General features: G+C 43.6%; 1 protein-coding gene across 1 annotated transcript; it reads left to right on the top strand.

Moving 5' to 3' along the window:
• The first annotated feature begins 10,720 nt into the window (after positions 1-10,720).
• LOC106567334 (nuclear receptor subfamily 4 group A member 1) lies at positions 10,721-17,013 on the top strand. Its single transcript, XM_014136469.2, has 7 exons — positions 10,721-11,235; positions 12,940-13,715; positions 14,058-14,187; positions 14,294-14,457; positions 14,631-14,833; positions 15,100-15,278; positions 15,573-17,013. The coding sequence occupies exons 2-7, from the start codon at positions 12,942-12,944 to the stop codon at positions 15,827-15,829; spliced, it is 1,707 nt and encodes a 568-aa protein (XP_013991944.1). The 5' UTR covers positions 10,721-11,235; positions 12,940-12,941; the 3' UTR covers positions 15,830-17,013.
• The last annotated feature ends 1,336 nt before the right edge of the window (positions 17,014-18,349 follow it).

The following is an 18,349-nucleotide window of genomic DNA, read 5'->3' as shown; positions in this document are numbered from 1 at the left end:
GCATGTCTGCACACTAAAATAAATGCAGGACAAATCCATACACATCAACTGAACAGACAAATGAATGGATGCAGTAGCCTCCCTGCAGCCTTGTATTACACACAGTATACCGCACAAACATCATAAGAGGCCAAATTCGTAAAAAAACGAACCCAAAAAAAACCCAATTCCTCTGCCACCGCAGGACATATTTAACCAAAATTGAAAGCACACATACTAACTAAAATAATTCAACACATATTGGTCCCTCAGCAGCCGACCACTGTCGTCATCAGGGAAGATTGCCGGATTGTCCCAGTCCATGGCTGGTGGCACTCTGGGGGCCCTCTCCTTCCTCAGGCAGGCCACATTGTGGAGGACAGCACAAGCCACAGTAATATCACATGCCCTAACAGGGCTGACCCTTAATTTGTGAAGGCAGTGAAAGCGTGCCTTCAGGAGGCCAAAGGTCATTTCAACTCTGGCCCTGGTCCTGGCATGGGCATGGTTGTAGGCCTGCTGTGCTTCCTGGGGGTCTGTGAAAGGTGTCAGGAGAAAAGGCTGGCAGCCATACCCCCTGTCTCCCAGCAGCACACCAGAGAATTCACCTGTCAACACAAAATCTCATCATTACTACCTCATAAACACAGTGATATTCTTGACACAGCCATGATGGTTATAAATAGGGGTTGTGTGGCTTACCTTGTGATAGGCACTGATAGATTTCAGAGGCCCGAAAGATTCTGGAGTCATGGACTGAGCCAGGCCATTTTGCCACAACATTGCTGATCACACAGTCAGCATTGCAGACCATCTGAAATCATAAGATGAGGAATATTACACCAATCAATGCACATCACTGGCAATGCAGAGTGTTCGTCAATGGACAATATCAAAAGTTATGTTCACCTGAACATTAATGCTGTGAAAGGATTTCCTATTCACAAAATCGGCCTCATGGGCACCTGAGGGGGCTTTTATCCTTATGTGTGTGCAGTCCACTGCACCAATGACATTGGGGAAACCTGTCACACAAAGTAATGAGTATCCTACTATGTGTTAACAGTTGTCCTGTAATTTGTAGATCCTCTTACCTGCAATCCTATAGAACTCCTCTTTGATGTCACAGAGTCTTCTGTGGCCAGGGAAGGAGATGAAGACATCTGCTAATGCTTTGATAGCCAGACACACACTCCTTATTGTGCGGCAAATTGTGGCCTTGTTCAGCTGTTCTGCATCCCCCACTGAGTACAGGAAGGCTCCACTAGAAAAAAAGCGCAAGGCCACACAAACCATTTGCTCCACACTCAGTGCATGGCTCCGTGCAGTGCGGTGCTTAATCCTGGGACCCAGTAGTCTGCATAGATACCTGATGCCATCTGCAGAAAACCTGTATCTTTCATATAGATGGTCATCAGGGAAGGCCAGTGGGTCCAACCGGTCCCTGAAGACCCTTTCTCGCCTGAAGGCTCTCCTCAGCACAAGTGCTTCTTCATCCACCACATCTCGCACGAATGGGCATGCCATTGTCAGAGCAGAAAGGAACACACAATTTTGGGCCTTCATATAGGCTAGTGGCCACACCTGGTGCTGGGGGGTGGGCAAAAGAGGGCGATGCCTTATAACGATGACTTGGTTGTACTGATTGCTGGGAAAATAAAAAAACCTTAGAAAGATGCCACCGTCCTGTGTGCTCACAATAAGAGCTCATATGTCATGGCTCACTTGACTTTACGAGAATATACCTAATTTTTATTTTGAGCTGTGTCATCTTCTTGGAGCTGGGGAGGAAAGAAAAATAATGATTAATACATTTGTGTTACAGTTAGCATACAGTGTACATTGAAGGCATATCTCACCTCCCTCTCAAGTTTTTTTATTTCAAGGTCCAGTTTCCTAATTGTCCTCTTTTTTATTTCGGACTCCAGTGCAAGATTTTCCATCTTTTTCTTCTTGTACTGAATGTCTATGTCTGCCAGTTCTATTTGGCGCCGGAGGTGGTTGCCATACAACTTTCTGATAGCTTGTGAGCTCTGTGAACACAATACAATTAGCGCAGCTGGAATTTGGCAGGATGTGGTGTCCTTTTATTAATACGCACTATGTTGCCAGGCTGGTTTTCCCACTGTATAGCATCTGGGTCCTGTAAAAGAAATTAGATTTTTTGATTTTGATGAGGACTCCTCACCATTGTAGAGTAAATAGTACTTTCACAGTCTTAACATGATACCTCATGCCTTCTGGAATCCAGAGAGATGGTCTCCTCCTCATCATCGTCTCCATCATGTGCTGTTGCTGCTGCACTGGGGCCTTCACCCTATCACATTTAATCGGATTCATATTGAAGCTAGTAGACAAGACATGCCAGGCCTACAGTATGCCTTTGATGGAGTACTCACTGGATCAGCATCGTCTGGTGCTTGTGCTGGTGGCTCTAACAGGAACACAGTGCTGCCAGACACTGCAAGGCAATAGGTAAACCAAAGTCAGACAGTCCAAATTGATTCAATATGAATGTGGTTGTATCCCATGTAGAGATGGAAGGACATACCTTGAATGAAGCGGGTGGCATCTTGGGAGGAACCTATGCTCGTCTCTTTCCCCCCAGGGATCCCCTCTAAGACGGGCCTGCCTTTATTTAGCTCCAAGGCCATGTCCTCTGCTGGGGTAAGGTCAGCCTTTGGTGACCCACCACCCGTGCCTTGTCTGTGGGTATTCTTTTTCACTGCTAAAACAGTACAGACAATGTGTGAGCAGGCACCTTCTGGGTACAATATATGCTTGTGCTTTGTTAAATATTAGTCAGGGACCATACCATTCTGCAGAATGTTCTTGTATTTGATTTTGACCTGCTGCCATGTCCGTTTTGGCCCGTTCATGTTTAATCTAACACACACACACACACACACACACACACACACACACACACATTTAATGGAGTCACACTGCAAAAAATTACTTGGTATTTTTGTCTTGTTTTCAGTAAAAATATCAAAAAATCTATCATAGCTTTATACAGTGTGATGGAGTTACTTTACACAATTTCACTCATATCTGCAGTGCATTTCAATTAAAAATTTAACCGTTTCATAATTACAGTACAACTGCATTTTTGGAGATGTGAATTAAATATTTGAATTGTAATTGTGATGTTTCAGCGGAGCGGTGACTGTGTAATTGTGCACTACTTACGCATTCAGGCGGTCTGCAATACTTTGCCACGCTTTTTCTCTTTGCTTTATCACTGTGGCGGTGTTGCCTTTCTTCTTAATTATATATTTTACCTCCTCGTATGCCTCCATGAGGATTTGTGCTTCCGACGGGGAAAAGTACGCGGCTCTAGTTGCCATGGTAAATCAGTTAATCTGTGATCTGTGGCGGGGTCTATTTGAGTGAGCCGTGAGCGCGCACCTATCCAGGATTGGTTTCACCTGGCTTAATGAATCCGTGTCTGCTCATCCTGGCTTGGTCTTTGTGCAACCAATTAAGCCTGGACGCACATGTTTTGGCTTCATTGAGCTCAGCTGAGTCATTTATCCCGGATGTCTTAATTCTACTTTTGTGCAACAGGCCCCTGCTCTTTCCATGACATAGACTAACGAGGTGAATCCAGGTGAAAGCTATGAGCCCTTATTGTTGTCACCTGTTAAATCCAGATTTTTCAGTGTGGATGAAGGGGAGGAGGCAGGTTAAAGAAAGATTTTTAAGCCTTGAGATATGGATTTTGTATGTGTGCCATTCAAAGGGTGAATAGGCAAGACAAAAGATTTAAGTGGCTTTGAATGGATAATGGTAGTAGGTGTCAGGTTTGAGTATGTCAAGAACTGCAACGCTGCTGGGTTTTTCACGCTCAACAGTTACCCGTGTGTCCAGCCAACACGCACACCTCGATCACACCGACAAGGATTTTGTGCAAACTGGTACCGACCATCATATAGATATGTGTGCAACAAAAGTTAAACATTCGCCTTCTGATACCATTTCTGTCAAGCCGTGTACACATAGTTTGATGCATACGTTCGATAAATCCAACGTATGCACCACACTGAACGCTCTGTAACGCAATGCTGTAAGGCAAACACAGCGTTCCTTTGGAAATGAATGTACTTCTGGTGTACCAAAATGCAGTAACTCTGTAGGGCTGCACATATTAACCCATATCGCTCCCATATTATAATCATCATCAGTCCCATATTGCACCACCAGATGGAGCATGTATGGTATATACCAGTACTGCTGTGGTGCTAGCACAGATGGAACAATGAGACAGATATTTCACCGGATGTATAAATGTGAAGTACCCGCTTGGCGTTTCCACTCATTACCAAATATGGTAGTGAGAGGAAGCCCACTTGGGAGATGGAACGTGCGACATTCGATGGAACATTTAACCTCAATACCGTTTTCTGTTCCCAAAACTAGAATATGTTATGAACAGAGTGGACTAAGTTTTGTAGACCTTACCCTTAGCAAAAAATAAATAAATAGCGTTGTTTTGGAGTGCAAAGGCGAATTGAGTTATTGCGCGCTCCCTAATGGAGGAGGAGGCTCTCCCTAATAGGAATATGGATGCGCATGCTAGAACACGCCTATACGATCTTTATAGCTGGTGCTTGACTCTGCCCAACTCCCTGCTTGTTAAGCCCACTATGACTCATTTGTTCCCGTTGCAAACGACAGTCAGTGGTCTATCTTGGTTTAGTTATAAAAATCTTCGGTGCTAGCCTCAGCATAACGGGAAAGCCTTGAAGTGATACCACTGTTCTCCGCTGAACTGGAGGGGCAGATGACTTCTACAGCCCATTCGTTTCTAATGGGATTGAGTTGGCATCTACTGAGCTTGGACATGATAGGCTACAGATGAAGATCGAACAAGGCTTATATGTTATTGCACTTTTCATTTAGTCATTTCAACAGCCCATTCCCAAGTAGCCAACTAGTTTATACAAATCACACAACTTAGCTAGCTAGCTAAATTAGAATGGTCAGGTCATAAGGTCATGTCAAATCATATGCATTAAATTAGACTTTTGTGTCATTGATTCATCTGTAGACAAAGATAGCCTAAATATTATCCACAGCTAGATGCAAAGTGCTTTAGTGTGTGTGTGGGCATCATAATAGAGATATTGTCCAGTGGACCCATTGAAGTGTGAATTAAATTATTATTATATTGGGTGCATTACAAATGAGTGAAAATTGGCTTGTGCTCAAAAGATTTGATGGTTCAATGTCTAGGCCTACTGCTGTTGTTCTTTTATGGGCAAGTCTCCTCCTGGTTCGTAGTGCAATGGCCTTAGATTTAAGCGCTGGATTTGTGATGAAATCTTGGTAAATGTCCAGGTTTCTCTCAAGGGATCACCCGGGTCCATGCAGACATGGCGGGGGCATGGGGTCTGCAGATGGTAACGAGGGAATTGAGTTCAACAGGGGGGCGACTTGTGCTCAGCTGTGAAGGATCATAGGTTGTAAAATAATTTAAGTTGTCTAAATTTAAAACGCTTCATGTATTTACTTGTGATTCTTTTTTTCATTTGAGTAACAGATAGTGGAACCTGATAAGGACATTGGTGACGAATGCAGGAGCTCTAGGAAGCATTCTAATAACAGCTTGTGTCCTCTCACGAAAGCGTTTATTCATGCCATATGAATTACGACAAGGATTCTTGGAAGCAAGCTATTTCTGTACATTTTCCTGGTTGTGATCTCTGCCGTGTTAATATTAATTTAACAGATGTCGTAAGACCATTGAAGTGAGCAAGTTAATACACAGGCATACATGAAATAAGCACTTTTGACCAGACCATCAATGTGCTTCTGTCTCCTCCGCCCAAAATTGAGGTCCATAGGGATGTACTCAGATGGTTTGTCAGATGATGACTGCTGTGCTTTCTCTGACAGCTCTGACACAGAGCCAAACATATTCTCTCACACACACACACACACACACACACACACACACACACACACACACACACACACACACACACACACACACACACACACACACACACACACACACACACACACACACACACACCTATTTAGGCTACACCAATTTTCTGTTTTTCTCATTGCTACATCCTCCATGACAATGAATAACTCAAACCCATTGAGAAATCCATACCTCTATAATAACATAACATGTGTATGTGTGTGTTTTAAGTTATAGAATTAGAATATAGTCTATTCATGCAGTCAAATAATGTATACATTTGCGAATCAGTCCTTTTTGACACACAACATTCCTTATTAGATTAATCCCACACTCAAACGCAATGCAAGACATACAGTATGCACTAGATTGTTGATATCTTTTCTTGATGATTTCATATCTGCCCAACTAATCTCAACAAAAAAAGAAACGTCCTCTCACTGTCAACTGCGTTTATTTTCAGAAAACTTAACATGTGTAAATATTTGTATGAACATAACAAGATTCAACAACTGAGACATAAACTGAACAAGTTCCACAGACATGTGACTAACAGAAATTGAATAATGTGTCCCTGAACAAGGGGGGGTCAAAATCAAAAGTAACAGTCAGTATCTGTTGTGGCCACCAGCTGCATTAAGTACTGCAGTGCATCTCCTCCTCATGGACTGCACCAGATTTGCCAGTTCTTGCTGTGAGATGTTACCCCACTCTTCCACCAAGGCACCTGCAAGTTCTCTGACATTTCTAAGGGGGAATGGCCCTAGCCGTCACCCTCCAATCCAACAGGTCCCAGACGTGCTCAATGGGATTGAGATCCGGGCTCTTCGCTGGACTTGGCAGAACACTGACATTCCTGTCTTGCAGGAAATCACGCACAGAACGAGCAGTATGGCTGGTGGCATTGTCATGCTGAAGGGTCATTTCAGGATGAGCCTGCAGGAAGGGTACCACATAAGGGAGGAGGATGTCTTCCCTGTAACGCACAGCGTTGAGATTGCCTGCAATGACAACAAGCTCAGTCCGATGATGCTGTGACACACTGCACCAGACCATGACGGACCCTCCACCTCCAAATCGATCCCACTCCAGAGTACAGGCCTCGTTGTAACACTCATTCCTTCGACGATAAACGCAAATCCGACCATCACCCCTGGTGAGACAAAACCGTGACTCGTCAGTGAAGAGCACTTTTTGCCAGTCCTGTCTGGTCCAGCGATGGTGAGTTTGTGCCCATAGGCGACGTTGTTGCCGGTGATGTCTGGTGAGGACCTGCCTTACAACAGGCCTACAAGCCCTCAGTCCAGCCTCTCTCAGCCTATTGCGGACAGTCTGAGCACTGATGGAGGGATTGTGTGTTCCTGGTGTAACTCGGGCAGTTGCTGTTGCCATCCTGTACCTGTCCCGCAGGTGGGATGTTCGGATATACCGATCCTGTGCAGGTGTTGTTACACGTGGTCTGCCACTACGAGGACGATCAGCTTCCCGTCCTGTCTCCCTGTAGCACTGTCTTAGGCGTCTCACAGTACAGACATTGCAATTTATTGCCCTGGCCACATCTGCAGTCCTCATGCCTCCTTGCAGCATGCCTAAGGCATGTTCACGCAGATGAGCAGGGACCCTGGGCATCTTTCCTTTGGTGTTTTTCAGAGTCAGTAGAAAGGCCTCTTTAGTGTCCTAAGTTTTCATAACTGTGACCTTAATTGCCTACCGTCTGTAAGCTGTTAGTGTCTTAACGACCGCTCCACAGGTGTATGTTCATTAATTGTTCATGGTTCATTGAACAAGCATGGGAAGCAGTGTGTAAACCCTTTACAATGAAGATCTGTGAAGTTATTTTGATTTTTACGAATTATCTTTGGAAGACAGGGTCCTGAAAAAGGGACGTTTCTTTTTTTGCTGAGTTTGTATTACTTCTTGACAAAAAGTAATTTGACAAGGAGGCACTTTTCCATTAATCCCTCAACCCTCCCAGACCCAAGGTGATATTACGAACAGGGATTCCACTGATGTTACCATATACCAAGTATAGCCTACGTCACTGGAGACACTACCCTGTTGTTCTGTGTCAGACAAGTAACTAGGTTTATTTTTTTCCTCTTGGCACATTTAACTACAGAGGAATAATCAGAACACAGTTAGGCCTAACTGGAATAAAGCCTGGTGCGGTCATCACATGCAGGCAGCATGGTCTCCTCAGTGAGACTGAGGCTGGCTTCCTTCAGAGAGTAATGGCCTTGATATTTAGAAAGGAATGTGTCACGTGTCAAGGTTTTAGGTAGCCCCCATGCTACCTCTACCATTGCATTAGTTCCCATTGGTTATCTGTTTGAGAGTTCATTTCATAATTAGGCTAGTCAGTCCGTAAGTAATGAAGCTGCAATTTGCCGTCTAGGCTAGAGACCAGGTCTTCAGCTTGTCAGGCTAATTGTTTGATTGAGTAAGCAACTCGTTTGTTTGTGTGTCCCACTACAGTCAGCTCATTTACATATGAATAGTTTTGAGTACTCCAGAGGGGTCATGGAGTTATGGATACTATTCACAGGCAACCAGCACAATATGAATGTGCAGTGCAGGATGTGGCAGGAAGCTAAACTGTAGGGAAGAGTGGGGTAAGTTGAGCCAAAGGGTTAGTTGAGCCACCCCTTGTTTCTAGGAAGCCATACACAAAATGAATCATTTGACCAAATATTTAGGAAGAGGTCATACTTCACAGACTTCATGAAATGAAGGAACCACATGGAAAAAGTGGTAACCAAGTTACGTCCCAAAAAATGATTTTCACCAAGTCAAATGAATGTATTGTGTTAAGAGTTTTCATGATGCTTGTATCTAAACCAAAGTAGATCATTTTAAGATTGTTCTATACATCAGTTGGGGTCTCTATAAGCTTCAATATGAGGTTCTGAACCTAGAATGAAAGGAAAAGGGCATACCTAGTCAATTGTACAAATGAATGCATTCAACCAAAATGTCTTCTGTATTTAACCCAACCCCTCTGAATCAGAGATGCGCAGGGGGCTGCCTTAATCGATGTCCACGTCATCGCCGCCCGGGGACCAGTTGTTCTTGGGGGTTAACTGCCTTGCTCAAGGGCAGATTTTTCTACCTTCATGGCTCGGGAATTCAAACCAGCGACCTTTCGGTTACTGGCCTAACTCCCTTAACTGCTAGGCTACCTGCCACCGAAAGTGCATCCTTGTAGCTGTGTGGGCTAATATAGTCAAAATGTTTTCCTTGGGGTTGAGCAAATTGAAGTTGAGCAAATTGAAGTGTTTTCTTCCCAGGCATAACGCAAGGCATTATCGCTGGGATATGAGCTAACACCATGGCCTGGCCTATATTAAAAGTATTTGTTAGGTGTTAAGCCTGTATTAAATCTTTAAAATGATTAAAATACAAAAAAAGTGATTGTGTTGAATTGTGTTTGGGAAATAAAGATAGACATGGTTTTAAAAAGCTAGTGGTAATATTTAATTCTGTACATACATTTGTAGGCAACTCAACTTACCCTATCCCTATGCTCAACTTACCCCACACCCAGAGTAAGTTGTGCCAAGACACAAGAAATAATCAAATATAAGAACACTAAATGGCTCAGTAGAATAGAATAAACATTTAGCATAAGTATAATACAGAAAAGCATGTGTTTTGGGGAAGGGGGGATTGGGGGCAAGTGTTTACATTGTGCAGTGTTTAGCAGTCAAGAGTCTGGACAAGCTATGTTTTCAAAACTGTAATGTTTACATGTATTCTGATTATTTCCAGGGATACGCAACATCCTGAAATATATGTAGATATCTTTGTTTGAAAGAATACTATGTTTCCCTTGACGGAGAGATGCTGAATGTAAAAAATGGCTAAATTTCCCCTACATGAGGAAATTTGAACTCCAGGTGTGGAAATGAGATAGTAACAGCCTGCCTGGATTGTCTGATTTGAGCCCATCACCGAGACTACAGTATGTTCATAATGTCGGAGACTAGACCCCAGACTGACACTGAGATACTATGTACATAACGTCTGCCTGCATGGAGGCTGCATCACATCCGGACGTGATTGGGAGTCCCATATGGCGGCGCACAATTGGCCCAGCGTAGTCCGGGTTTGGCCGGGGTAGGCCGTCATTGTAAATAAGAATTTGTTCCTAACTGACTTGCCTAGTTAAATAAAGGTTAAATAATTTTTTTTGAAATAAAAAAATGGAGGCACAGTTCTGCTGTCAAGTGGGCATTCAATATCAAGCTATGAGTAGCCTCTCCATTACAAGTTTTAGTTCACCACATCCTCTTTGACTGCCTCTCTTGCACATGTACTATATGGTACATGTGACATTATGAATGACAGTAATATATATATATATATACACACAATATAATTGACCTTTATCAGCATTTAATGGCCAAGAATAGTCACTTTAGCAGCAAAACATGTGTCAAGAGAAAGGTAATACTGACATGACAAACATACATATAGGCCAATACAACTCAGTTATGGTTAGCAGGTGTGATAAAGGTGCCCATTTGTCATATCTATCATCTTTGATTGGCTGAATCAACACCATTTTACCACCTATCTTTAAAATTGGGTAAAAATGCTATAAATGTTTTTCGTTTGTCGCTACTTCCTCATTTTGTTTAAGCGAACATGCCTGAATATGTATGTTATAATTGCCCAAAGAGCGACTGAAAGTTGTTCCGTGTCATCGAAAGTTGCCGTTTTGTTTTGCTCTGCGTAAAGTTATCTGTTTTTCTAATAATTTTTTTCCTGTCGCACTGTGTTTGTAGCAAATGTGGATTATATGACTCTGGGGACGTTTGCATCAATGGAATCCCGCAAGCGCGTCACTTGAAAGGACGTCTGACTGAATACGAGCTGATTAGCTTCAGATCCTCGCCCCTGCTTTGCTTGTATGGGAAATTACACCGCGCTCAAAACAACAGGGAACTCGGAAATCGGAGATTTCCGACTTCAGTGCGTTCAAGACAACTGGGAACTCTGAAAGAAACGCGTTTCGACTGGGAAAAATCGTTTTGAACGATCATCCAACTAGGAATTCCAACTCGGGAACTCGGGCTTCTTTCTAGAGCTCCGGCTTTCCGTCCTAAAGATCACTGACGTCATGACTTCACCTCGTATTCTTCCGAGTTCCCAGTTGTCTTGAAAGCACCATTAAAGGGGGCGTCCCTCTGACGTAATGGTAAAATAAAATTGATTGTATAAATGTGTTCCCAAGATCTCAATAACATTAGAACTGCAGAGCAACTTCGGGTGCAAGGTGACTACGGATATTGCTTAAAATACTAGTGAGATATAAACAGGTAAGCAAGCTCTCAGCTTTCAGTTATTGCTTTCAGTATGATATTACAGTGCATTCTCTAAGTACATTTATTTAGGTAATGAATTATCCTTGCTATTTACATTATTATTGACATTAGAACAATTTTGTCCTGAGATGCATAAATCTAAAGGCATAAATGCAAAATACCTTAGAACTGGAGGGGCATGCCATCCACAGTTGATGGGAGGGCAAATAAAAGTTAGTCAGAAAATATATTGCCAGTCAATTGCTGCAAGGTAAATCAAAAATAATTACAAATTATCATTATACAATCATACTGTATGTTTATACTTATTCAGTTATAAGAATGTTGCATGCACCTGTCAGCACGTAGTGGATAAGTTGTTTGTATGAGGTACTACAGGTGTTCCCACATAGTTCCTCTGTTGTGCACCTTCTGTGTCCTAATCTAATGCACTGCCAGCTACACTATTTATAAAGCAATGTAACAGTCAGATAAAAGCATACTAGTGTGGCTACAAGGACACGGATACAGAGTCTCCCCGACTTCAGTTGTGCTGACAGACATTCAAATCAGTCTGTTACATTCAGTAGGGGGTCTACACTCCTCTTCCTTCATTTGGCTCCCTGCTCTGAAAGCCAACCCCTTCAGATGTGTGAGACGTGTAGTTTGGTGTGTTTTTAAACTTCAAGGATTTCCACATAATGGAGATGTAGTTCAGGAAAACACTTATCTATGCTTTCTATACTTTCTCAGAATCTATGGGCAGTCAGGGAGGCTCAGACTGCCTTTTTCAAGTTTCAAGTTTTATTAGTGGTATGTATACACCGTCCAACTAAATGCTTACTTGTAGGTTCCTTCTCGACAATACAACAACAATAAGAAATATGTAATAAAAGATAAGAATACGACAAAGTAAATAGCTCAGTAGAATAGAAAACAGTTAGCATAAGTTTAATACAGGAAGGCACAAATTATAGTCCAATATTTACAATTTTTTTTTTGGAAGGAGGGATTGGAGGGCAAGTGTTTAAATTGTGCAGTATTTAGCCATCATAAGAGTCTGGTAGCAGCAGATGTGATGTGTGTGTGTGTGTGTGTGGATGTGTGCATGTCTGTGTGCATGTGTGGCTGTGTGCGTGAGTGAGTGAGTGCATGTGTGCTAAGGTGAAGAGAATCAGAGCAGTTGGTCAGTCCAGTTCAAGTGTTCAGCAGTCTGATGGCTTGTAGATAGAGACTGTCTCTGAGCCTGTTGGTATCAGAGACAGACATATCATCTGCCCGCTCGTAGCTGGGGTGTGTGTGGTCCTTGACGATGCTGTGGGACTTCCTCAGGCACTGTTTTTGAGTAATGTCCTGGATGGGTGGGAGCACAGTGGGTAGGAGCACCTAGTACATGCTAGGAGGAGGGGGACAGTTATACAAGTTATGTGGCTTGTCCTGCAGGGGAGGGGACAGAAAATCTGGCACCCAAGTACATTTATTTGACCAATTTACCCTGGAACCTGAAGTGAATTTATTTGAAGCCTTTCGATGACCTAGATTTAACAGTCCTCTCTATTCAGGGATTGGCAACCCAGGGGAACAGGATGTCCACTCCAAACTCATGACTGTAGCTTCTAGAAGATTGTAGTATCTCCTAAAGTCAGCTCACACAGACCCTCTGTAAAATTGCCATAGTCAATTTTCTCACAGATAGTTGTCTGCACCTTGAATCCACAGAAATGAATAATGTCCCCCCACATGGAGCTCAGCCTTATGAGAACAGCCTCTACAACTCAGAGTCTCTGAGCCTGGACCTTACCTCAAGGTTAGCTATGGATGTGAGTAGTCATGCCGACCAGCTCTCTGCCCCTTCCATTCCTAGCATCAACTCCCTGGTGGGCACTTACGCTGGTGAGTTTAATGCCAGTCAGATTGCCACAGCTCCTACCACCGCCTCGGACCCTGAGTCGCCCTTCAAGCTGGATGACTTCCAGGTTTACGGCTGCTACCCTGGCACCTTGGCCCTGAGCTACTTCGACGAAGCCCTGTCTTCTGGTGGCTCTGACTTTTTCGTCAACCCTGTGTCAGCCCAGTCTCCCTGTACTCCTGGCTTCCAGACCCAGCCTGCGTCAGTTTGGGACTCGGCCTTCGGTCCATACTCTCCCAGCCTGGACAGCTGGGTGGCTGATAAGACTGCATTAACACAGCCATCCTCTTTCTTCACCTTCTGTCCCGGCTCAGTGGAGGATCTGTCTCCTCTGGGCCATCCACAGCCCCAGCTGGCTGAGCAAGACCCCTTCTCTCTGGGCCAGCAGCCCCCCTCCCCCCTGTCCTTCTCCCCTCTAACCCAGGAGCCAGGCACCCTAGATGTCTCAGGCCTCATTGAAGGGAGAATGTCTGCGAAACCGCACAGCCCTACTGAAAACGAGGGTCTCTGTGCTGTTTGTGGGGACAACGCCTCCTGCCAGCACTATGGGGTTCGCACCTGTGAGGGCTGCAAAGGTTTTTTCAAGGTGAGGAGCTTTTTCCTCTCTCTTCAGTCAATTTCTTTCCATAACTGGGGGTCAGTGCTTGACTTGAACTGAAAAAAGTGTTGGTACTCATTTTGGGTGTTGGTACTGTTTATTTTTAGGTGGATGAGCTTCACAATACTTTTGAGCTTATATTCTAAAAGAGTAGCAGTAGACAAATGCTGGTGTAGGTACTCAGCTCCGGTGAGCTCCTACCCAAGTCAAGCACTGTGTCTAATACATTTTTATTCATTGCAAAACACATTTTATACATGCATCGCCATTGCTGGACTGGTATAGAGACTGAGCTACCATAGCTAAGCTTCTTTTCTGTGTGCTTTGCAGCGTACTGTACAGAAAAAATCTAAATACGTGTGCCTTGCCAACAAGGACTGTCCAGTTGACAAGCGGCGACGGAACCGCTGTCAATTCTGTCGTTTCCAGAAGTGCCTGGCAGTAGGCATGGTGAAAGAAGGTGAGCCCTTCAGATTCATTTTACTACCACATCTCTGACCATAACCACTGTTCTTTCTCAGTTCTCAGTTGCTAAGACATTATCAATTTCTCTCTCTCTCTCGAAGTTGTGAGAACAGATAGCTTAAAAGGTCGAAGAGGTCGTCTGCCCTCCAAGCCAAAAGCAGTTCAGGACCTATCGTCTGCTGTGTCTCGAGTCGACATCATTGCCTCTCTTGTGAGAGAATACATTGAATCAAACTCTGGTGTTGGGAAACTGGACTACTCCAAGGTAAGGACAACTGAAAATTCTCCATTGTGGTTGATCTATTATTGTTTTTGGGGGTTATTAGGTCGCTGTTGGTACCTTTTCTAAGGATAGAGCCTAAATAGAACCATGAGAATGCAGGGCATTCCCCTAATGGAACTAACATAACTAACTTCTCTCCTTCCTTTCTAATTCAGTACCAGGAGACTGTGGTCAGTCTGTCAGAGAAAGAGAACACTTGTGACATCAAACAGTTCTACAACCTCCTCACAGAGTCCATGGACGTGATCAGGAAGTGGGCTGAGAGCATCCCTGGGTTCACCGCCTTCTGCTCCGAGGACCAGGAGCTGCTACTGGAGTCAGCCTTCTTGGAACTGTTCATCTTGCGACTAGCATACAGGTGAAAAGAAGAACCAAATGTTATCACTGTTAAAAAAAGAAAACGCTCCAAAAAGACCAGCTTGCATAATCAGAGCCATGGCTTTGTTGTGTTTACATTACTCACTGTATTGCTAGGATTATACAGTACATACATTATGGATATGACTGGATTGATTGCACCCACAAACTAACATTGTGCAGATACTTTTGCTATAACAAACATGGATTATTACCCCCCCCCCCCAAAAAAAAAGTTAATCATCCTTATTATATTCTCTTTCCAAGGTCCAACCCTGAGACGGACAAGCTGATCTTCTGCAATGGCATGGTTCTTCACCGCATGCAGTGTATACGGGGCTTCGGTGACTGGATAGACTCCATCATGGACTTCTCCCAGAGCCTCCACCGCATGAACCTGGACGTGTCATCCTTCTCCTGCCTCACAACTCTGGTCATAATCACTGGTGAGAGCTCAACACACCTACGCTTACACGTCAGCCTGCCAGGCTGTGTTAATAGAGATATGACACCATAAACCAGTACAGTATGAGGTTGCAACATTGAGCCTGCAGTCAATCTTTATTCTCACCCTAACCTGAGCTGGCTGAACAAGCTGAATATGCATGAATCTTGACACATAGGCCTACATAATGTTATTGTGTTACAGAATAATGTTAAAAATGACCTCTCTTTATGGTGTTTACTCTGCTTTACCTGGTCACACACTCGTGCCCTTTCTGTCTCCTGATTCTCCACAGACCGCCATGGCCTGAAGGATCCAAAGCGGGTGGAGGAGTTCCAGAGCCAGCTAATCACCTGTCTCAGAGATCACGTCTCCAGCTGCGCCCCCGACTCCACTGGGCCCAACTACCTGTCCCGCCTTCTGGGAAAGCTGCCCGAGCTACGGACTCTCTGCACCCAGGGCCTGCAACGCATCTTCTATCTCAAGCTTGTGGACTTGGTCCCACCACCCCCCATAGTTGACAGAATGACCATGGACATTCTGCCTTTATGAGAGCGAGAAAAGACAATACCGACTGTGCACTTGTGCTGCTAAAGGGATGATAAAGGGACGTCAAATGATCAAGCAGTCTCAGTGTTGAGTAGGGACAAATTAAGGAAACTATGCTCCCAAAGATTTCACGTGAAAGTAGTGAATTATACTGTAAGACTTAAAAAGGTATGAAGCTATTAAAGCACTATCGTACTTGAGGAAAAATTGACCTCTCTCGTTCATTAGCAATGGCTGTAGTACGGTGATGAGAATGTGATATCATTGAAATAGTTTTCCTTGTTTTGGTGCAGTATTTCAGACTTATGGCTTTGAGTGTGCACTAATGATCCACAACCAAAATGGTTGACAGTGGTCAACTGTGGGAGATGAGGTGAACGTGGTTTATTTACACACAGCTTCAGTAGTGTAATGGAGAGGGAATATCTCCAGAATAGTTTTTTTTATACGTATATAATTATATTTTTATATACATTTAGAAAACTAACAAACAGACCTTGTGGGAGATCTGTTGACGTGCCCTGGTAGTCTGTTAGATGACTAATGTGACGTAGTTGTTGAGTGGTTTCACTGCAAGTATTTTGTATGTTTTAAACATTCAATAAAATAAAAAAAGACCATGGACCAAAAGCAGACTGTTAACAACTTAAATACCACCACGCTATGCTATAATGCAGAGTCTATACAGTAGATTCTGATCAACATAAAGGAATGTATTACATTTACACGGGCCCTATGACTGCAACGTCTTGCTATAACATCAACGTTTGTATATTATGCCTTAGCTATGGTCTTTTTAAGATTCAGGTTCAAGATTGTACTTGTATTATAATGGTGTTATTGCATATACACAATGAATCGACTGCAGCATTGTGACTGAAACATGTTACAATCATAAGGAAATCTGAGAAGGTTCCCTGACCTACCAATTGGAGATAGTGTTGATTATCATGAAGATTATGCTATATTTGTCTGTAATGTTGTGCAAATATCACTGAAATATGGCAGCTATAATTGAACAGCTCAAACAAATATTACAACCGTATTATTGGTTTTTGCTTCTATGAATATTATACATAGCTTATTGTGACTATTTCTGTGTAATACATGACAATGAATGTCTTTAAATTAGCATGGGTTACTTAAAGCCATAATCAGCAAGATGTGCAGTCCATGACATTTCCAGATGAAAAGAGCACTTGATTCTAAAATTATTAAAGTGCTCAAGAAATTATCAACTTGATTTAAAGCTATTGTACATCATTTGTTCAGTTTCCTTTGCCTGCAAAAACATACAACATTTAGTAATAGGTTCGTAGTTATGATAACGTGAGTCATATTTTTCTAAATCAAGAAGATTACAATACTTCCTTATTTCTGTAAATCTTAGTCTGTGGCTTTAACATTTCATATGTATTGTGATACAATCTAATTTAGTTTTGGGCATTACATTTTTTACATAGACAGAATTGTTCATCTTTAACACTGCAGCTCCATATACCCTTTTTTTAATAGTTCTGTAAAATAATTGTTCTCTCTAATATAATTGTTGTTCTCTCTATTTCTTTCTCTATTTTTCACAGCCTGAAAGTCCAGTAGTGTGAATTTAGGTCTGATTAAATGAGTACCAACACATATTTTAGTCCACTTCAAGCATTGATAAAAAAGCCTTCTAGGCATTAGGCCTATGGGGCTACTTGTAGAGATTGCACTGGAGATGGTCCAGATGAGACTGCTGGCAGTTACTTGCTATTGGTGTAATCAACCTGGTTGTACAAAGTGTTCATATTGGCACATACAGTATATGGGCCAACAGTCCATCCATCTTATGCCTCCAATGGGGCTTTGCAAGGCACATCGTGCCAACAAAATATAAGGTGATGAAATCAACAGCGCAGGTCCTAATCCAGGCACTTGTCATCTCCCGTCTGGATTATTGCAACTCGCTGCTGGCTGGGCTCCCTGCCTGTGCCATTAAACCCCTACAACTCATCCAGAACGCCGCAGCCCGTCTGGTGTTCAACCTTCCCAAGTTCTCTCACGTCACCCCGCTCCTCCGCTCTCTCCACTGGCTTCCAGTCGAAGCTCGCATCCGCTACAAGACCATGGTGCTTGCCTACGGAGCTGTGAGGGGAACGGCACCTCCGTACCTTCAGGCTCTGATCAGGCCCTACACCCAAACAAGGGCACTCCGTTCATCCACCTCTGGCCTGCTCGCCTCCCTACCTCTGAGGAAGCACAGTTCCCGCTCAGCCCAGTCAAAACTGTTCGCTGCTCTGGCACCCCAATGGTGGAACAAGCTGTTAGTAGTCCTTAGAGGGGGGTAGTGGTGTCTCACCAGTGGTGGTGATTGTCCCCTCCTGGCCTTCTGGGGGAGCTTGTACCACCATTGGGGTGCCAGAGCAGCGAACAGTTTTGACTGGGCTGAGCGGGAACTGTGCTTCCGCAGAGGTAGGGAGGCGAGTAGGCCAGAGGTGGATGAACGCAGTGCCCTTCTTTGAGTGTAGGGACAGATCAGAGCCT

This window comes from Salmo salar, chromosome ssa13, assembly GCF_905237065.1.
Source record: "Salmo salar chromosome ssa13, Ssal_v3.1, whole genome shotgun sequence".
Taxonomy (NCBI): domain Eukaryota; kingdom Metazoa; phylum Chordata; class Actinopteri; order Salmoniformes; family Salmonidae; genus Salmo; species Salmo salar.
Note: the sequence above shows the minus strand (reverse complement) of the source record. Positions and strands in the feature narration are given on the sequence as shown.

Excerpts from the sequence above, each read along its gene's own strand:
- LOC106567334 (XM_014136469.2), top strand. The coding sequence starts at position 12,942 with ATGAATAATGTCCCCCCACATGGAGCTCAGCCTTATGAGAACAGCCTC. Across the intron at positions 14,834-15,099 it reads ATCTTGCGACTAGCATACAG|GTCCAACCCTGAGACGGACA; the intron begins GTGAAAAGAAGA and ends TCTCTTTCCAAG. Across the intron at positions 15,279-15,572 it reads AACTCTGGTCATAATCACTG|ACCGCCATGGCCTGAAGGAT; the intron begins GTGAGAGCTCAA and ends GATTCTCCACAG.